This window comes from Scyliorhinus torazame, chromosome 5 (assembly GCF_047496885.1).
Source record: "Scyliorhinus torazame isolate Kashiwa2021f chromosome 5, sScyTor2.1, whole genome shotgun sequence".
NCBI classification, from domain to species: Eukaryota; Metazoa; Chordata; class Chondrichthyes; order Carcharhiniformes; family Scyliorhinidae; genus Scyliorhinus; species Scyliorhinus torazame.
Window position 1 is genome coordinate 167,422,985 of NC_092711.1, and position 22,033 is coordinate 167,445,017.

Genomic DNA, 22,033 nt, shown 5'->3' on the forward strand with positions numbered 1-22,033 from the left:
CACACCGCTGATCCTCCGCCCGGTGGGGGGCTTGTAGTCACGCAGCGTAAAGCCCGGCTTTACCTGATGAACGGTCGCAGAATTGCTGGGTCATTGGCTCCGCATGTGCATGCCGGCTGCCGCGCCGCGCAACATGGCGCCCGCCACGAGCGGACCCGGCCTGCCAAACACTGCCCCCTGTAACCAGCCTCGCCACCCCCACCAGTCCCCCGCTGAAGCCCCCCATGGCAGCAGAACAGTTCCCTCTCCCCCCGTGACTGTGGCGACGCTGGACTCAGTCCGCCGCTGCCACGCGAGGTGAGCACAGGCGAGTGACGCAGTCGGGGACTCGACCCATCGGGGGCGGAGTATCTGGGGAGGGTCTCAGGTGACCTCTTCGAGTTCGCTGTTTTTGAGTGGCCGGGAATCGCAAAAATGCCGCCACTTCTGCCGTAAAAGTGGATTCTCCAGCCAATCGCGGTGATCGGAGAATCCAGCCCATTGACTTTTACAACTTCATGTGGGTGATCAGTCTGTAGAAGGGTAACCCTCTCTGGCTCCTTCTTTGAGGGTAATTCTTGTGGAATTCAGCCTCGGGAGTCTGGCTCCTTCTTTGACAGTAATTTCCTTGGAACTCGGCCGCGGGAATCTTCAGTACTTGGCCAGCAAGGAAGACCTTCGGAACCTCTACTTTTATCCCCAAAGTGACCATTACCTCACGTCAGAGTTGGGCCTGTTGTAACATGACAATTGGTCAATTTGGTCACTGGATTAATTTAATTGGATCTCCAATTCCTGACACCACCTTCTCTATCTCAGACAGGAATACAATAGAACTGTTTCATACTATCCCTTTATCTGATTCTATACAATCCCTTATTCATAGTTTCAAATGTTGAGGCTAATCAGAGGTTGAAGGTCTCTCTTGCCAGTACATTTATCCTCATTGCACATTCTTTACATACACAGCAATTAAGTATTTACATTTTTACAGCAAATAAAACTCAAGCCATGATCTAATGGCCATATTGAGCCAGGCGAGCCGGTTAGACCGCTGGAGAGTCCGGAATTGGTAACCACGCCAAGCGCTAATCGCTTTCCGATCTAACCGGCCCACTCCCGTTGGCGAGGTCGAGCTCCAATGAAGGCCAATCTCCATCCCATTAACGGAAGGACCCTCTAATAGCCCCCGGTGATCTAACTAGCTCCCCAGCAAGCGGTCATGCGGGCGCCGAGTGTTACTGGTCTACACAGACATGGACCAGGCATCACAGCACCTGAGGGGTCTCCCGGCCATTGGAAGCCCTTGAATGGTCAGGGCGGACCCCTGGCCTTCCCCGGGAACATGGGTACCTTGGCACTGCCGGATGGCACCTTGGCACTGAAAACTTGGGTATATCACACTCTGCCCATTCATGAAGATCACTCATAAAGACTGAGGCTTGATTTTCTCTCCATTTCAAATACAGTGTGAAAATCCAAACACAGTATATCATGAAATAATTAGATTTAAAACCGAACGAGCTGTTGGGATTCACTGCCTGACAAAGGTGCAGGAAGTAAATTCAACTGTAACTTTCAAAAGGGAACTGGACAGATTCTGTGGGAAAAGAAACTTGCCGGGCGATGGGACTAATTAGATACCTCACTCAAAGAGCTAGCATGGGAACAATGGGCGGGATGGCCTCTTTCTGTGCTCTCTGACTCGTTTGCATTTGAAGAAAGTGGGAAATACCTGGAAGCCACTTCCTACGAGGGGGGTAGGAGCAGAGATGATGGAATGTTGGTTTGATCTACAGAGATCTACACGTTGTGAATCTTTGGAATTCTCTCCCCCAGAGAGCTGTGGGAGCTCAGCCATTGAGCGTGTTTAAAGCGGAGACTGACTAACAGAGACCCAATAACACAAAGGGATATGGGGACAGTGTGGGGGAAAAGACATTGAAGTGGATGATCAGCCATGATCGTATTGAATGGTGGAGCAGGCTCGACGGGCTGAATGGCCAACTCCTGCTCCTATGTTTCAATAACACAAAGATAGGCAGGAAAGTAAGTTGTGAAGAGGACATAAGGAGGTTAAAAATCTGAACATCAGGCGCCTGCTGAACGTGATCATGACCCCATCCGTGGAGAGAAAACCTGAGGTGATCTTCTCCCTGGACAGAGAAAAGACCTTTGATAGAGTTGAGTGGAATTACCTCATAGAGGTACTGGAGCGGTTCGGGCTTGAATCAGGATTCACTGCCTGGATGAAACCCCCGTTTAACCCCCCCCCCACCAGCTCTAAATACTTCCAGCCGCACAGAGGCACAAGGCAGGGATGACTGTTATCCCCGCTACTGTTCGTCCTGGCGATCAAATCACTCGAGATCGCGCTTAGGGTGGCAAAGAACTGGAAAGGGATCCGGAGAGGAGACACAGAGCTTTGCTCTATGCAGGTGGCCTCCTCTACATCTCGGACCTGCAAACCGCATGGAATGAATTATGGGGCTTTTGAAAGAGTTTGGAACCTATTTGGGTGACAAACTTAACCTGAGCAAAAGCGGGATCTTCCCGGTGAACCCATAAGGGAGAGGAGCAGAGCTGGAAGGTTTACCTTTTAAACAGGCCCGGCACAAATTCCACTACCTGGGGATCCAAATCGCTCATCACAAGACAGGGATCCACAAGTGGAGCCTGACCAGCCTGGTGGGGGAAGTATAACAGGACCTGCAGAGATGGGACACACTCCCACTCACCTTGGCGGGGAGGGTGCAGACGATCAAAATGAATGTACTGCCCAGGTTCCTCTTCCTTTTTTTTTAGAAAACATTTTATTGAAGCATTTGTAATTTTCAGTTTAACAATTTAACATTCTAAACAAGCGAGCGGACCGACACACGCAACAACATCACCATAAAATACCCAACTGCCCTCTCCGCCCGAGCTCCTAACTACCCGTATATTAGATTTCCCCATCCTTATTTTACACTGCTGTGCCTCCCATTCCCCCCCGCCCCCCTCTCTTACTGCTGACGGACAGTTTTCCTTGAAGAAATCAATGAACAGTTGCCACCTCCGAGCGAACCCCTGAATTGAACCTTTCAAGGCGAACTTAATCTTTTCCAGCCTGCGAAACCGTGCCATGTCACTGACATTGGAGGCTCTGAATCCTTCCATCCCAACAAAACCTGTCTCTGAGCCACCAGGGAGGCAAAGGCCAAAACGTCGGCTTCTCCTCACCTCCCCCTCCCCCCCCCCCCCCCCCCGGATCTTCCGATACCCCAAATATTGCCATTTCTGGACTCGGAGTCACCCTCCCTTCCAGGACCTCTGACATGACGTCCACAAATCCCTGCCAGAATCCCCTCAACTTCGGACATGCCCAGAACATGTGTACGTGGTTCGCCGGGTTACCCCCAAACCGCCCGCACCTATCCTCCACTTCCTCAAAAACCTACTCATCCGGGCCACAGTCATATGAGCCCCATGAACCACCTTGAACTGGATCAGGCTAAGCCTGGCACACAACGAGGATGAATTGACTCTCATCAAGGCCTTTTCCCATAGTCCGACTTCCAACACCCCTCCCAACTTTTCCTCCCACTTCCTCTTTGCCTCCCCATTTGGGACCCCTTCCCACTCCATCAATTCCTTGTATATTTCCGAGACCCTACCCTCTCTAACCCCTGTTTTTGACATCACCATATCCTGTCGTCCCCTTAGGGGGAGGCGGGGAAAACTTGGGACCTGTCTCTGGACAAAGTCCCGTACCTGCAGGGAGCGAAACCCGTTCCCACCCGGCAACTAACTCCTCCTTTCGTGTCTCCAGGCTCGGAAACCCTCCTCAATGAAGAGATTACCAAATCCCTCGATCCCTGCCCGCTGCCATCTCCTAAAGCCCCCGACCAATCCTCCCGGAATAAAACAGTGATTGTCACAGGTCGGTGACCCCTCCAGTCTCATGTGCCGCCTCCATTGCCCCCACACTCTCAGGGCTGCCACTACCACTGGGCTTGTGGAGTACCGCGCCGGTGAGAATGGCAGAGGCGCCGTTAGTAAAGCCTCCAAACTCGTGCCCTTACAAGATGCTGCCTCCACTCGTTCCCACACCGACCCCCTCCCCCACTACCCACTTCCTAACTGTTAGTGGGAGAGAATCTCAAAGAAATCACTCAACGCCCAGGGTTACTGGTCCTCGCACCAAACGGTTCATTTCGCCGGCGGGGAGATGGCGTCTGTTACAGTCCCAGACCATCTCTCCACTGAACAAAGGAAAACATCCATTCTTATATTTTTCAAAACAGCTACACAGCCCATTCCGGCCGGACCTTGTCCAATAATACTGATTATAGATTACATACATTAGATATATATCCAATTAAATTTGACATTATGTAAAGTGGGTTGGTGTCTTACCAACCCCTAACTTCATGAAGAAGTCACTCAAAACCAACTTAAAGTTATGTCTCCTGCCTGCACCTGGAGACCTTGAGCTGGTGAGGATACATTCTGCTCTTTGTCCTGTGGAGCTGTTATCAGTGCTGGTAAAATCCTCCCTAAAAACCCCCATGTATGTTTCATATTCAATTCCTTGATATCAATCATTCCTGCTTCCCTGACTAACTCTGCTGTCTGTAATTAAATGATGTTATTTGTACCAGTTTGCAAGTAACCCAGCTAATGATTGTTCAGCAATGTGCCTAGCTCAGCTAACAGCCATTTTGTGTCCTTTCTGATATTAGTAATTCTTCGGTTATAAAATCACAAGCATGTTATACACTATCTATTCCTACAAATTGCCTCTTGTCCAGGCATCCAAGCCAGGGTACCTTTATCTAAAATCTTCTTTCTAAATCGGACTTCAACACTAACCATCGATATGTTGGCCGCCCAGTAATAGTTAATAAAATTCGGAAGAGTCAAGCAAAAGTTTGCCATCCGAGGTCGGAAGAGGGATTCCACAAAACGTGGGAGCCATTCACTCGGTTGTTCCAAGACCTGTTTGTAGCCCAACAGCTTAGAAGACAAAGAACAGGAGAAGGCAGTCATGACACAGTAAGGGAGGGGGAGGGGGTGGGTGGGATAGGGGAATGAGAGGGGGGCAGGAGACATGGAACCCAACCACGCCCAACAAAAGAAGCATGAGAAACAAGGGGGGGGGGGGGGCAACAACCGGAACAAAAATAAACAGTGGGGAACGAAAAACAGGAAACCACAACCACCACTGTGAATAATGCGAGAGAAAGAACAACCGTGTCTGTATGTACACACTGATCCTTCTTCTGTATACCACAAAAAACTAGAGAGAGAGAGACCCTGGTAAATATGTAATCATTCCTTAAATATTAGCTATTCTACGTCTCCCATCAGTTTCCCAGTCCACCTCAGACAACTTGCCCCTCATACCCTGATGGCGTTCTTCTGTGAGCAACACCCAGATAAATTAAACAAAAAAAAACCCATGTAACCATCACGGCCCATCTTCATGGCAATGTGGCATGATTTTGAGGGATCCAAACAGAAATGCAAACTGAATATCTTCTCACTTGCGAAACATCCTTTTACTCTGAGATCCTTATGAAATTTGAAACCAGGTATTCGCAACAAGACAAAGAGCATCAGCCCACTGGAGGCAAAGTCGTGAGACCGGCCAGTCCAGCAGAAAGAAACCCTCCCCATTGACCAACTGTCAGAATGAACAAAATGCAGTCCTGGGTGTAACTGAGAGCAGAAACAATAACAGCAGAATCCAACTCCTGTAATCACTGGTCAATGTATTGGTGTCTCAGCAGATGCAATGAATCATGCTTTCCCTTCCCACAGGTGAATGGCCTCTACCCAGTGTGAACTCGCTGGTGACTCTGCAGGTTGGATGACTGAGTGAATCCCTTCCCACACCGAGAGCAGGTGAATGGCCTCTCCCCAGTGTGAATTCGCTGGTGTGTCTGCAGGTTGGATGAATCACTGAATCCCTTCCCACACTGAGAGCAGGTGAACGGCTTCTCCCCAGTGTGAACCCGCTGGTGTCTCTTCAGAATAGATAAGCGAGTGAATCCTTTCTCACACACAGAGCAGGTGAATGGTCTCTCCCCAGTGTGATCTCGCTGGTGTGTCTTAAGACTAGATAAGCGAGTGAATCGCATCCCACACTGAGAGCAGGTGAATGGCTTCTCCCCAGTATGAACCCGCTGGTGTGTCTTCAGGTCAGATAACCGAGTGAATCCTTTCCCACACACAGAGCAGATGAATGGCCTCTCCACTGTGTGATCGTGCTGGTGCGTCTTCAGACTAGATAAGTGAGTGAATCGCGTCCCACACTGAGAGCAGGTGAACGGCTTCTCCCCAGTGTGAACTCGCTGATGTGACTGCAGGTTAGATAACCGAGTGAATCCTTTCTCACACACAGAGCAGGTGAATGGCTTCTCCCCAGTGTGAACCCGCTGGTGTGTCTTCAGGTTAGATAACCGAGTGAATCCTTTCTCACACACAGAGCAAGTGAATGGCCTCTCCCCAGTGTGATCTCGCTGGTGTGTCTTCAGATTAGATAAGTGAATGAATCGCATCCCACACTGCGAACAGGTGAACGGCCTCTCCCCAGTGTGAACTTGCTGGTGTGTCCGTAGGTGGGTTAACCGATTGAATCCTTTCCCACACTGAGAGCATGTGAATAGCTTCTCCCCAGTGTGAACTCGCTGGTGTTTCCGCAGGTTGGATGAATATCTGAATCCCTTCCCACACTGAGAGCAGGTGAACGGCCTCTCCCCAGTGTGAACTCGCTGGTGTTTCTTCAGGCTGGATAAATGTTTAAATCTCTTCCCACACTGAGAGCAGGTGAATGGCCTCTCCCCAGTGTGAACTCGCTGATGTATCCGCAGCGTGGACAACTGACTGAATCCCTTCCCACACTGAGAGCAGGTGAATGGCCTCTCCCCAGTGTGAACTCGCTGGTGTAACTTCAGGCTGGATAACTGTCTAAATCTCTTCCCACACTGTAAGCAGATGAACAGCTTCTTCCCAGCGTGAACTCGCTGGTGTATCCGCAGGGTGGATAACAGACTGAATCCCTTCCCATACTGAGGGCCGTTCAACGGCCTCTCCCCAGTGTGAACTCGCTGGTGTGACTGCTGGTGGGATAACTGACTGAATCCCTTCCCACACACAGAGCAGGTGAAGGGCCTCTGCCCAGTGTGACTGCGTCGATGAGTTTCCAGTGCAGATGGGACTCTGAATCCCTTCCCACAGTCTCCACATTTCCACGGTTTCTCCATGTTTTGGGTCTCCTAGTGTTTCTCCAGGTCGGACAACCAGTTGAAGCCTCGTCCACACACAGAACACGTGTACGGTCTCTCCCCACTGTGCATGGTGTGTTTTTTTTCTGGCTGTGTAACTGGTTAAAGCTCTTTCCACAGTCAGTGCTCTGGAACACTCTCACTCGGGTGTGTGTGTCTCGGTGCTTTTCCAGTCACACTGATGGTTTAAATGTTTTGATACCGACAGATTGGGTATACATTAATTCTTCTGGATTCAAAGGCCGATGATATTCAGATGCTAACGAATAAAGTGGCTCTTTCAGATCGAGACGTGATGTTTGAGTCTTCTGTGTGTAATTCCTCCTCTTGTAATATCCTGCAGAAGGAGTTTACAAAGTCAACTCAGTATCGGATAACAATTCAGAATAAACAATTCTAGTTTCTGCATAACATTCTTTCCTCTCTCATTCCCCCATACCTAGTCTCCAGGAAGGAATGGAGTATTGGAGCAGTAAGTATAACAACCGTACCTCGGGATTCACAGCCTAGTCTCCAGGGACGGGACTCGGAGGGGCAGAGAATCTGAGCTAAGAGTATAAAAGCCTTTGCACATTCTCCCCCTGTCTGTCTGGGTCTCACCCCCACAACCCAAAAAGATGTGCAGGGTAGGTCAATTGGCCACGCTAAATTGCCCCTTAATTGGGGAAAAAAGAATTGGGTTACTCTAAATATATTTGAAAAAAGATTCCTAATTTAGTTGGTAGCCTAACTGCGCAAACATTTATCAAATAGTGATCACATGATTGAATTCACTGTAGTGTTTGAAAGTGAAAAGCACGTTACAGACAGTAGAATTTTAGAATTGGGTAAGGCTGACTTTAACGGGATGAGACTGTTGCCGGGGCAGTACGGTAGCATAGTGGATAGCACAATTGCTTCACAGCTCCAGGGTCCCAAGTTCGATTCCCGGCTTGGGTCACTGTCTGTGCGGAGTCTGCACGTCCTCCCCGTGTGTGCGTGGGTTTCCTCCGGGTGCTCCGGTTTCCTCCCACAATCCAAAGATTTGCAGGTTAGGTGGATTGGCCAGGTTAAATTGTCCTTAGTGTCCAAAATTGCCCTTAGTGTTGGGTGGGGTTACTGGGTTATGGGGATAGGGTGGAGGTGTGGGCTTGGGTAGGGTGCTCTTTCCAAGAGCCGGTGCAGACTCGATGGGCCGAATGGCCTCCTTCTGCACTGTAAATTCTATGAAAAAAAGTAAATTCTATGAGACAGAGACTGTCCACGGTAAACTGGGGAGATCGGTTACTGGGTCAAACAACTGAAGATCAGTGGAGAATATTTAAAGAAACATTTAACGAGATAGAGAGCAAGTATATCCCCGAGAGGAAAAGGCTCCGCTTCACAAATAAAAACAGCCACGGACAAATAAGAGGTTAGGGACAGTTTAAAATTAAAAGAAAGGGCGCACAAAAGTACAAGACACAGGACAGATCCATTTCAAGTTGACTATGTTGTTAGTCAGTTCCCCAATACTTTGGGGTGTGTGACCTGCATTGTTATCCTCCTGTTTTTATAGAATCTAACCCTCTTTCCCCACTCACTATGTGAACATGGTGACTGGTTGTTGAATTGCTGACATTTCATCTGGAGGCTGTGCTCCCTCAGATATCCTGTTCTGAATGAATTCTCAATGTCTGGTTGTATTTCTGCGGCAATATCTCTTGTTCTCGGGGCCCATTTCCCGCCAGTTTTTCTGCTGCTTTCATTGTTTGAAAAATGATGAAAACAAAAGTAATAAAAATATTGACATTTGCGGGTGTCTGGCGGGAGGTGCGCGGCTTCCCTTCCGACAGGGAGTCAGGGAGCCGCTTCAGCTCTTTCCGTGCAGCCTGGTCAAGCTGCCGAGAGCCTCGGGACTCACTGCTCGGTGTCGCCGGTCGGTGCTGCGGGTCTGACGGGAGACAACCCAGTCCGTGACCTTCCCCTCCCCCGGCCCGGGACTGCGCATGTGCGGGGAAGAAGGGAAGCCGCGTCCGTGGGGCGGAGCGCCCACGCCTGACCTTACTGGTGACGTTTGGACCGATAGGAAGTATTGGAGGACCGGAAGGACTCTGGTCCCCCAGCCAATCAGAGCTCCGGCTTTGTGTGAACGAAGTTTGAGCTTCACACAGACGGAAACCTCCTCCTGTCTCAAACATCTGGGAGTAAAACACCTTTTCTCCCCCTTTCCATTTCTTTTCTCATTCTGACTTTCAATTGGTCACTTGCAGCAACTGAAGGGAAAGGAAGTGAATCCAGGGAGGGTGCAGACTCTGGAAAGCTTGGCCCAGATCTTTCTCTCTCTCTCTGAAAGACATTGACATCCTTTGCTCCCTCAGCTTGACACGGGGAGAACGTGCAGACGCCGCACAGACGGTGGGACCAGGTTTTTGGACTGAACCCCTGGGTGGTTGGCCCGGCGGTCGCCTGAAGGGTCTCCTGTCCATGACCCACACTTGGGCTGAAGTGTTTTTGTCACAAAGGCCCCTGGGTTAAGGGTGTAGCTCTGCCCGCCTCATCCAGGTAGGTGGTACTCGGGTGAGGCCTGAGGGAATCTGAGGTTGCAGATTCCTTGGTCTCCTGTAGGGTTGCAACACAGGGAAAATGGTGCTGAGGTAGAGGGGCCAATTATCTATCGAATGGTTGAGCAGGCTTGATGGGCCAAATGCAGCTCCTATTTATTCTGTGTTGAAACACATGATAGCACAGTGATCAGCACTGTTGCTTCACAGCTCCAGGGTCCCAGGTTTGATTCCCGGCTTGGGTCACGGTCTGTGCAGAGTCTGCACGTTCTCCCCGTGTCTGCGTTGGTTTCCTCCGGGTGCTCCGGTTTCCTCCCACAAGTCTCCAAAGACTTGCTGTTCGGTGAAATGAAAAATGAAATGAAAATCACTTATTGTCACAAGTAGGCTTCAAATGAAGTTACTGTGAAAAGCCCCTAGTCGCCACATTCCAGCACCTGTTCGGAGAGGCTGGTACGGGAATTGAACCCGCACTGCTGGCCTTGTTGTTTTACAAGCCAGCTTTTTAGCCCTGTGCTAAACCAGTCCCTCAGTGATTTGGACATTCTGAATTTTCCCTCTGTGTACACGAACAGGCGACGGAATGTGGCGATGCGGGATTTTTCACAGTAACTTCACTGCAATGTTAATGTAAGCCTACTTGTGACAATAAAGATTATTATTATAAAGCAGTGAGCATGGATCTGTCAAACAGCCTGAATCAGCACCTTCAGGAAAATTGAGAGGTTGATATTAAAAACAGCAGAATGAGAATGGAGGGAGAGTGTGTGGGATGGAGATTTACAACTTTTCGGAACATAGGAACTGGAGCAGGCCATTCAGCCCCTGGAGCCTGTCCCGCTATTCAATGAGATCATGGCTTATCTGTGACCTAACTCCATATACCTGCATTTGGCCCATATCCCTTAACCTCTTTGATTTACAAAAATCTATCTATCTCATTTAAAATAAACAACTGATCTAACTTCAACTGCAGTTTGTGGGAGAGAGTTCCAAACTTCTACAACTCTTTGAGTGAAGAAGTTCTTCCTAACATCTCTCTTGAACGGTCCAGCCCTAATTTTATTTTTTAATAAACATTTTATTGAGGTATTTTGGATTGGATTGGATTTGTTTATTGTCACATGTACCGAGGTACAGTGAAAAGTATTTTTCTGCGAGCAGCTCAACAGATCATTGAATACATGGGAAGAAAAGGGAATAAAAGAAAATACATAACAGGGCAACACAACATATACAATGTAACTACATAAGCACTGGCATCGGATGAAGCATACAGGGTGTAGTGTTAATGAGGTCAGTCCATAAGAGGGTCATTTAGGAGTCTGGTGACAGTGGGGAAGAAGCTGTTTTTGAGTCTGTTCGTGCGCATGTAGAAACAACAACAAAATAGAAAAGATACATGAAACCATAAACATTGTGCAAAAACCGTTTACCTTTGGTACAGGTCTCACCCTTATTGACCCCCGACTCTAACCTAACCTACTCTTCCCCCCCCCCCCCCCCCCCACCCCCGTCTGCTGACAATTAATTTTCCGCAAGGAAGTCGCGAACGGTTGCCACCTCCGGGTGAACCCGAATAGTGAACCTCTCAAGGCAAACTAAATTTTCTCCATCCAGAGAAAGCTAGCCACGTCCGATAACCAGGTCTCCGACTTCGGGGACTCTGGGTCCCCCCATGCCAAAAGTATCCGTCTCCGGGCTACCAGGGAAGCAAAGGTCAGAACATCCGCCTCTCTCTCCTCCTGGATTCCCGGAACTTCCGCCACCCCGAGAATCACCACCTCTGGACCTAGCGCCACCCTTGTTTTTAACACCATGGACGTGATGTACACAAACCCCTGCCAGAATCCCCGAAGCTTTGGACATGTCTAAAACATGTGGACATGGTGCACCTGTCCTCCACCTAAAAGAATCTGATCATCCGGGCCACTGTCATGTGAGCCCGGTGCACAACCTTAAATTGTATCAGGCTGAGCCTGGCACATGTTGCAGACGTGTTGACTCTAAACGCGTCTGCCCATAAACCATCCTCTATCTCACCTCCCAGCTCCTCCTCCCACTTACGCTTCAGCTCGTCGGTCTGCATCTCCTCCGACCCCATAAGCTCCTTATAGATGTCTGAGACGCTCCCCTCCCCTACCCACCCTGGAAATTACCCTGTCCTGAATCCCCCTCAGCGGTAGGAGCGGGTAGGTTGACACCTGTTTACGAAGGAAGTCCCACACCTGCAGATACCTGAATTTGTTTCCCCTCGCCAGCCCAAACTTTTCCTCCAGCACCCTCATACTCGGGAAACTCCCCTCTATGAACACATCCCCCATCCTCTCAATCCCCGCTCTCCGCCATACCCGGAACACCCCATCCATACTCCCCGGGGCAAACCGGTGGTTAGCACAAATTGGGGCCCAGACCGATGCTCCCATTGCTCCCACATGCCACGTCCACTGGCCCCAAACTCTCAGGGCCGCCACCACCACTGGACTGGAAGAGTACCGTGCCAGCGGGAATGGCAGAGATGCAGTTACCAACGCCCCAGACTGGTGCCCTTACAAGAAGTCGCCTCCTTACGCACCCACAATGACCCCTACCCCACCACCCACTTCCTGATCATGGCTATGTTAGCTGCCCAGTAATAATTGCTAAAATTTGACAGCGCCACCCGCCCTCTCCCTGGGTCCACTCGAGCGTTACCTTCCTTAGCCGTGGGGTCTTGCCCGCCCAGACGAAGCCCGTGATCACCGTGTTGACCCACTTAAAAAAAGAACGCGGAATAAAATTGGGGAGACATTGAAATACAAATAGGAACCTCGGGAGGACCGTCATTTTCACCTATTGCACCCTCCCGGCCAGAGACAACGGGAGCGCGTCCCATCTCCGAAAATCGTCATTCATTTGGTCCACTAGCCGGGCCAGATTCAAGTTATGCAGCCGGTCCCATTCCCGTGCCACTTGGATGCCAGGTACCTAAAACGACTCCCTACCGACCTGATCGGCAGCTCCCCAGTCGCCCCTCCTGTCCCCTCGCCTGAACCACAAACATCTCACTCTTATCCATGTTTAGCTTATACCCCGAAAACCGGCCGAATTCCCCAAAAATCTTCATGATTTCCTCCATCCCCTCTACTGGGTCCGAAACGTTCAGAAGCAGATCATCCGCATAGAGCGAAACCCTGTTCTCCACCCCACCCCCAACCAGTCCAGCTCCTTGAAGCTCTCAGAGCAATTGCCAGTGTCTCTCGCCAGCAAAAACAGCAGTGGGGAGAGGGGGCATCCCTGTCTCGTCCCCTGGTGCAGTCCAAAATAGTCCGAAGTTGTCTGTTCGTCCACACACTTGCCACAGGAGCCTGATGCAGTAACCTGACCCAGTCAATAAAGCCCCGCCCAAATCCAAACTGTCCCAGTACCTCCCACAGATAATCCCATTCTCCCCCATCAAAAGCCTTTTCTGCATCCATTGCGATCACTACCTCAATCTCCCTACCTTCCGGGGACATCATGATCACATTTAACAGCCTTCTTACATTGGCCATCAACTGCCTATCCTTAACCTTCTGGTCCTCCCCAATAACGTCCGGAACACAATCCTCAATCCTAGAGAACAAGATTTTGGCCAGCAACTTGGCATCCACATTCAGCAGGGAGATCAGCCTGTAGGACCCACACAACTCCGGGTTCTTGTCCCGCTTAAGAATCAGCGAAATCATTGCCTGTGACATCGTCGGGTGGAGCACCCCTCTCTCCCTTGCCTCATTGAACATCCGCAACAACACTGGCCCCAATATCCCCGAGAACTTTTTATAGAACTTTACTGGGTACCCGTCCGGACCCGGGGCCTTACCCGCCTGCATGGCCTTCAAGCCGTCCACTATCTCTTCCAGCCCAATTGGGGCCCCCAGCCCTTCTACCCACTCCACGTCCACCATTGGGAAATTCAGCCCCTCCAAGAAGTGCCTCATCCCCTCCGGCCCCGCAGGGGTTTCCGACCTGTACAGCCTGCTGTAAAAATCTCTGAACACCTTATTCACCCCTACCGAATCACCAACCAGGTTCCTATCTCAGTCCTTTACTTTCCCTATCTCCCTAGCTGCCTCCCTCTTCCTAAGCCGCTGTGCGAGCATTCTACTGGCCTTCTCCCCATGTTCATAAATCGCCCCCTTCACCTTTCCCAGCTGCTCCACCTGTGGTCAGCAAACTAAACCCCGCCTGCAACCTCCGTCGTTCCCTTAATAGCCCTGCCTCTGGGGGTCTCCGCATACCTCCTATCGATCTGTAGTATCTCCTTTACCAGTCTGTCCGTTTCTGCCCTGTCAACCTTCTCCCCATGAGCCCGGATCGAGATCAGCGTCCCCCTTACCACCGCCTTCAGTGCTTCCCAAACCACTGCTGCCGAAGTTTCCCCGTGTCATTGACCTGCAGGTAGTTCTGAATGCATTTCCTCAGCCACTCGCTCGCCCCTTCATCCGCCAAAAGTCCCACCTCCAGTGCGGGCGCTGGTTACTGTCTTTGCTAACCTGCAGGTCATCCCAGTATGGTGCATGGTCTGAGATTGTAATCACCGAATACCCCGTGTCCACTACCCCAGTCAGAAAGACCCTGCTCAAAATAAAGAAATCAATCCGGGAATACACTTTATGCACGTGAGAGAAGGAGAACTCCTTCACCCTCGGTTGCCTAAATATCCATGGATCCACCCCGCCCATCAGCTCCATGAACCCTCTTAGTTTCTTTGCCATTGCTGGAACCCTGCCCGTTTTTGAGCTTGACCGGTCTAAGCCAGGGTCCATAACTGTATTGAAGTCCCCTCCCATGACCAACCTGTGCGAGTCCAGGTCCGGTATCTTTCCCAGCATCCTCCTAATAAACTCCACATTGTCCCAATTTGGCGCATATACATTTACTCATACCACCTGCACCCCCTCCAGTTTCCCACTGACCATAATGTACCGACCTCCCACGTCCGAGACTGTTCTACCCGCCTCAAACACCACCTGTTTATTGATCAGGATCGTGACCCCTCTAGTCTTTCAATCTAGTCCCGAGTGAAACACCTGGCTGACCCAGCCATTCCCCAATCTAACCTGGTCCGATATCTTAAGGTGCGTCTCCTGCAACATTATCACGTCCACCTTCAATCTCCTAAGTTGCGCGAGCACACGTGCCCTTTTAACCGGTCCATTTAACCCTCAAACATTCCAGGTGATCAGCCTAGTTGGTGGGCTCATTGCCCCCCCCCCACCCTCCGCTGCTCAGCCACCCCCTTTTTTAGGCCCACCTCCAGCCCGTGTTCCGCGCCTCCACCGGTCCGCCCCCAGGCAGCCCCCGATCTCCTCTCTGTCCCTCAGCCCAAGTCCCTCCTTTGTCAGCAGAACATTCACCCCCCCCAGCAACAACACCCTGTAACCCAACCCCTTTCCTAAACCAAACATATGCACACCCCCCACTGCACTTCCGAGAGCTAGCTCACCGAGCTAGCTTGGCGGCCCCCATCCCCGGCGGCAGATAGTCTTCCACCTATTGTTCTCTCTCCCTTCCCCCCCCCCCCCGCTCATACAAACAAACTCCAGCATCAAACAATCCCCACATAATTGCCCAACAGAAAAAACACCAAGATCAAAACAAGCACACCTCCATCCCCCAACAGTGCAAATGAAAACCTTAACTCACTCAGCTCTACTCCTGGTTCCAAATCAATGCAAACGGCACCTCAAACCCATCTTCCATAAAACGCAGAACGAGAAACTTTTTACAAAAACAGAGGAACAAAACAGAGAAACAAAAACATGAACATTGCAGCCAAGTTCAAAAGTTCTCAGTCCTTCGCCAGCCCTTTCTTTCTTGCAAAGTCCAACGTGTCCTCAGGCGACTCGAAGTAAAAGTGTTGATCCTCATGCGTGACCCAGAGACGGGCTGGGTATAACAGTCCAAACTTCACCTTTTTCTTGAAAAGGATCGTCCTGATCTGATTGAAGCCTGCCCTCCTCCTGGCCACCTCCACGCTCAGGTCTTGGTAAACCCGCAGGATGCTATTGTCCCATTTATAGCTCCGTGTCTGCTTGGCTCACTGCAGAATATACTCCTTATCTGAGAACCTGTGGAATCTCACCACCATAGCCCTCGGAAGGTCTCCCATCCGCGGCTTCCTCGCGAGTGCTCTGTGAGCCCTATCCACCTCCAAGGGCCGGGAGAATGCCCCATTCCCCCAGCAGCTTCTCAAACATGCCTGCGACGTATGTCCCAGCGCCGTTCCTTCGGACTCCTCCGGGAGCCCGACAATTCTTAGGTTCTGCCGGCGGGACCAATTCTCTAGGTCCTCCAACTTCTCCAGAAGCTTCTTTTGCTGGTCCCTCAGCATCCCCACCTCCAGTTCCACTGCAGTCTGATGCTCCCCCTGCTCAGCCAGCGCCTTCTCCACCTTCTGGATCGCCCGATCCTGGGCGTCCAATCTGAGCTCCACCCACTCAATCGATGCTTTTATTGGGTCCAAGCAGTCCCGTTTCTGTGTCGCAAAGCCCTCCTGAATGACTTGCATCAGCTGCTCCATAGACTGCTGAGTCGACAAGCCAGAGGTGCGCCCCTCCGCCATGTTCTCTCCTGTTGCAACTTCACCCCAAGTCTTCTCTGTCTTTCTGTTTCTGCCCTTACGAACACTTCTAGTCCTTTTCTCCATGTACCGAAGTGGGAATTCTGTAGAGAATTGCCAGTGACGTCCGTTCTTCAATTCAACTCCGTTAAAAAATAGTGGGAAAAGGTCCAAAAGTCCGGCCAGAGCGGGAACCACCAAATGTGCGACTTACTCCTTCATAGTCGCCTACGAAAGTCCTCCGGGGCTAGAATTGACCACACACCAGGCCGGGAGTGGCAATATAACTTGGGGGCTCAGGTCCCTGATCTTTGGAATGGCAGACGCCGATGATTGGGTTACAGTATAAATTAAAAAGACACACCAGGTTTGTAGTGGTATAAGGATGGCTCTGGAGGCTGCTAAGATTTTATTCAGGTGGACGGCCTGTCTTTGGTTTCTTGAAAAGGGTTGGTAAATTGGCAGGTAAATGAATATAGAGATGCCAGCTAAAGCTAGGAAGGCAGAAATATGTGATGTATTCGTTGAATATGTGGGTCTGTTAGAAACACAGGAGAGCTCACATGGTTCTGAGACTCAGAGGGATCTGGGTGTCCACGAGCAGGAATCACAAAAGGCGAGTTTCCAGGTACAGCAAGTAATTAGGAAAGCTAATAGAATGTTATTGTTTATTGTGGGGGAATTGAATACAAAAGTCGGGAGGTTATGCTTCAGTTATACAGGACATTGGTGAGACCACATCTGGAGCACTGTGTACAGTATTGCTCATTTACCGCCAGTCCAGCAGAACAAAACCCTCCGACCCTCCCCATTGATGAACTGTCAGAATGAACGAAATGCCGTCCTGGATGTAATTGAAGCAGAAACAATAACAGCAAAATCTAACCCCTGTAATCACTTGTGAACTTGGTGTCTCAGCAGGCGCCATGAATCATGGATTCCCTTCCCAGACTGGGAGCAGGTGAACGGTCTCTACTCAGTGTGAACTCGACGGTGTGATTTCAGGCTGGATAACTGAGTGAATCCCTTCCCACGCTGAGAGCAAGTGAACGGCTTCTCTCCAGTGTGAACTCGCTGATGTTTTCGCATGTTGGATAATTGACTGAATCCTTTCCCACACTGAGAGCAGGTGAATGGTCTCTCCCCAGTGTGAACTCGACGGTGTGATTTCAGGTTGGATAACCCAGTGAATCCCTTTCCACACTGAGGACAGGTGAATGGCTTCTCCCCAGTGTGAACTCGCTGATGTTTTCGCAGGTTGGATAATTGACTGAATCCCTTCCCACACTGAGAGCAGGTGAAAGGCCACTCCCCAGTGTGAACTCGCTGGTGTGACTTCAGGTTGGATAACACAGTGAATCCCTTCCCACATTGAGAACAGGTGAACGGCCTCTCCCCAGTGTGAACTCGCTGATGTGACTGCAGGTGGGATAACTGAGTAAATTCCTTCCCACACTGAGAACAAATGAATAGCCTCTCCCTGGTATGAACCCGCTGGTGTCTCCGCAGGCCGGATAACTGAGTGAATTCCTTCCCACACTGAGAGCAGGTGAACAGCCTCTCCCCAGTGTGAACTCAGCGGTGTGCCCGCAGGTTGGATAACTGAGCAAATTCCTTCCCACACTGAGAGCAGGTGAATGGCCTCTCCCCAGTGTGAACTCGCTGGTGTGTCTGCAGGTTGGATAACTGAGTGAAACCCTTCCCACAGTGAGAGCAGGTGAATGGCCTCTCCCCAGTGTGAACTTGTTGGTGTGTCTGCAGGTTGGATAACTGAGTGAATTCCTTCCCACACTGAGAGCAGGTGAACTGCCTCTCCCTGGTGTGAACTCGCTGGTGTGACTGCAGGTTGGATAACTGCGTGAATCCCTTCTCACACTGAGAGCAGGTGAACGGCCTCTCCCCAGTGTGAATGCGCCGATGAGCTTCCAGCTGTGATGGGGCTCTAAATCCCTTCCCACAGTCCCCACATTTCCACGGTTTCTCCATGTTTTGGGTGTCCTCGTGTCTCTCCAGGTTGGACAATCAGTTGAGGCCTCGTCCACACACAGAACACGTGTACGGTCTCTCCCCGCTGTGAATGGTGTGATGTGTTTTCAGGCTGTGTAACTGGTTAAAGCTCTTTCCACAGTCAGTGATCTGGAACACTCTTACTCGGGTGTGTGTGTCTCGGTGCTTTTCCAGTCACACTGATGGTTTAAATGTTTTGATGCCGACAGATCGGGTAAACATTAATTCTTCTGGATTCAAAGGCCGATGATATTCAGATCCTAACGAATCAAGTGGCTCTTTCAGGTCTAGACGTGACGTTTGAGATTTCTGTCTGTATTTCCTCCTCTTGTAATATCCTACAGAAGGAGTTTACAATTTCAACTCAGTATCGGATAGAAATTCAGAACAAACAATTCTAGTTTCTGTACAACATTCATTCTGTCACATTCCCCAATACCTCGTCTTCAATACCTATTCCCCACATCTAGTTTCCAGGGAGGGATGGTGTATTGGAGCAGTAAGTACAACAACCTTACCTCGGGATTCACGGCCTAGTCTCCAGGGAACGGACTCGGAGGGGCAGAGTATCTGAGATAAGAGTATAAAAACCTTAATTTGGGGATTCTAAAGTCCATGTAGACTAAATCAACTGCACTACCCTCATCTACACACCTAGTCACCTCTTCAAAAGATTCAATCAAATTTGTAAGACATGCTCTCCCTTGTTTAATCCTTGCCTTTCCAAGTGGAGATTAATTCTGTCCCTCAGAATGTTTTCCAGTAGTTTCCATGGCAGTGAAGTTAGACTCACTGGCTTGTAATTTCCTGGTTTGTCCCTACTTGCCTTCTTGAATAATGGCACCACATTAGCTGTCTTCCAGTCCTCAGGCACCTCTCCTGTGGCCAGAGAAGATTTGAATTTTTTTTGTCAGAGCCTCTGCAATCTCCTTCCTTGCCTCCCACAGCAGCCTGGGATATATCTCATTTGGCCCTGGGGATTTATTCGCTTTCAGACCTGGTGAAACTGTTCATACCGTCGCCCTCTCAATGTTAAGTTGTTCAAGCAAATCACAATGTGCCTCCGTGATTTCTGTTCCTACATTATCCTTCTCCGTAGTGAACACAGATGCAAAGTGCTCATTTAAAACCTTCCAGTTCCATGCACACATTGGTCCGTACTCTTACCCTGGTCAACCCCCTGCCCCATTTTCCATGCTTCCTCTTTGCTCTCCTAATTCCTTTCTTAAGTAATCCCTTGCACTTTCTATGTTCCTCTGGGACTTCCGCTTTGAGCCCTCGGTATCTGTGACAAGAGTCACCTTTAATTCCTTATCCAACCCTGGATATCCCTTACATCCAGGGTTCCCTGGACTTATTGCTCCCATCCTTCACTATCATGGGAACATGGAATTTACAGTGCAGGAGGAGGCCATTTGGCCCATTGAGTCTGTACCCGCCCTTGGAAAGAGCACCCCACTGAGGCCCACACCTCCACCCTATCCCCGTAACCCCACCTAACCTTTTTGGACACTAAGAGCAATTTAGCATGGCCAATCCACCTAACCTGCGCATCTTTGGACTGTGGGAGGAAACACGAGCACCCGGAGGAAACCCACGCAGACATGGGGACAACGTGCAGACAGTGACCCAAGTCGGGAATCGAACCTGGGACCTTGGAGCTGTGAAGCAACAGTGCTACCCACTGTGCTATCATGCCTCCTTGTGCGCTATCAATCCTACTGCTCAGATATAGATTTTTCGACAAGTGGCTGCTCCCAGTTGATTTTGTACAGATCCTGTCTTATGTTTTAAAAATTTGACCTCCCCATTCTGCAACGTATGAGACCCAACCTCAAATTCAGATGTTTCAATTTCATTGGCTTGCTCCTCTTGGGCTTTCCATGAGCGAATTCAATTTATCCATTTCAAGTTGACTATGTTGTTAGTCAGTTTGCCAATACTTTGGGGTGTGTGAGCTGCATTGTTATCCTCCTGTTTTTATAGAATCTAACCCTCTTTCCCCACTCACTGTGTGAACATGTTGACTGGTTGTTGAATTGCTGACATTTCATCTGGAGGCTGTGCTCCCTCAGATATCCTGTTCTGAATGAATTCTCAATGTCTGGTTGTATTTCTGCGGCAATATCTCTTGTTCTCGGGGCCCATTTCCCGCCAGTTTTTCTGCTGCTTTCATTGTTTGAAAAATGGTGAAAAGTATAAAAATATTGACATTTGCGGGTGTCTGGCGGGAGGTGCGCGGCTTCCCTTCCGACAGGGAGTCAGGGAGCCGCTTCAGCTCTTTCCGTGCAGCCTGGTCAAGCTGCCGAGAGCCTCGGGACTCACTGCTCGGTGTCGCCGGTCGGTGCTGCGGGTCTGACGCGGGGACAACCCAGTCCGTGACCTTCCCCTCCCCCGGCCCGTGACTGCGCATGTGCGGGGAAGCTGCGCAAATGCGGCCGGTGGCAAGCCCCATGACCATCCAGCAGACGTATTAACCAATGTGAAGAGTTGGAGGACCGGAAGTACTCTGGTCCTCCAGCTAATCAGGGCTCGGGCTTTGTGCGGCTGATAATTGAGCTTCACACAGACTGAAACGTCCTCCTGTCTGCACCATCTGTGAGGAAAACACTTTCTTTCCTCCCCCTTTCCATTTATTTTCTCATTCTGACCTTCAGTTGATGACTTGCAGCAACTGAATTGAGAGGAAGTGAAATCAGGGGGGGTGCAGACTCTGCTCCCTCTTCAAACTCTGCAAAGGTTGGCCCAGGTCTCTCTCTCTCAGTCTCTCAAAGACATTGACATCCTTTGCTCTCTCAGCTTGACACATTTATTTGTCTGGCTAAAAGGATGGTCTCTTTCCTAATGTTCACAATTAAAGTGCTGGTTTTCCCAGGAGACGGCTGACATTTAAGGCAACAGCAAATTAATATCGGACAGATACATAAATGTCCAGTGTTGTTATATGGTAGATTAGATATATTATTAATGGTTCTGTAACAAAGTACATTTATTATTATTTCTAGTTGTGTAATGTTGTTCTGTATCTCCATTATATATTTCCAGGCATCTCTTCCCTCAGGGTGGGATTTCTCTTCCACTGGGACCAGTGGAGTCTGGGAGTTGGTGAATATTTTCACGGATGAGTTTGACAGATTTTTCTGAACGCATTTTTTTTAAACCATAGACACAGCAGTACAATAAACACAACAGTGTAGGTTAGATGGCTTTTGTTTCAGTGCAACATCGTGGGCCGAAGGGCCTGTACTGCGCTGTATTGTTCTATGTTCTAGAGTAACAGAAAAATTGGTTGGAAATGGGTACAGAGCAGAACAAGAGATATTGCCGCATAAATACAAGGAACACATTGCAGAATTAATTCGGAACAGGATAGTTGAGGGACCAGGGCCTCTAGATGAAATACTGGATCAATTGAACAACCAGCTAACAGGTTAACATGGTGAGAGGGGAAAGAGGGTAAGAGTTTGTAAAAACAGGAGGACAGCAATGCAGGTTGCACACCCCAAAGTATTATGAAACAGACTAACAACATAGTCGACTTAAAACGAATAAGGTGAATTGAATTCAGTCATGGAAAGCCCAGGAGGAGTAAGTCAGCTGAATCGGAGCATATGTATTTGAGATATGGCTCCCATACTTTACACAATACATCAGACTTAGAGCAGAGTACA

At 49.8% G+C, this 22,033-nt stretch overlaps 1 protein-coding gene across 1 annotated transcript in view; it reads right to left on the minus strand.

Moving 5' to 3' along the window:
- LOC140418026 (uncharacterized) overlaps positions 1–20,770 on the minus strand; it is a 149,960-nt gene extending 129,190 nt beyond the window's left edge. The window contains 4 exon segments of the mRNA XM_072501456.1: positions 4,382–4,517; positions 5,728–7,587; positions 15,440–18,700; positions 20,374–20,770. Coding sequence (XP_072357557.1) covers positions 4,382–4,517; positions 5,728–7,229 — 1,638 coding nt within the window. The 5' untranslated portion in view covers positions 7,230–7,587; positions 15,440–18,700; positions 20,374–20,770.
- Positions 20,771–22,033: the final 1,263 nt, after the last annotated feature.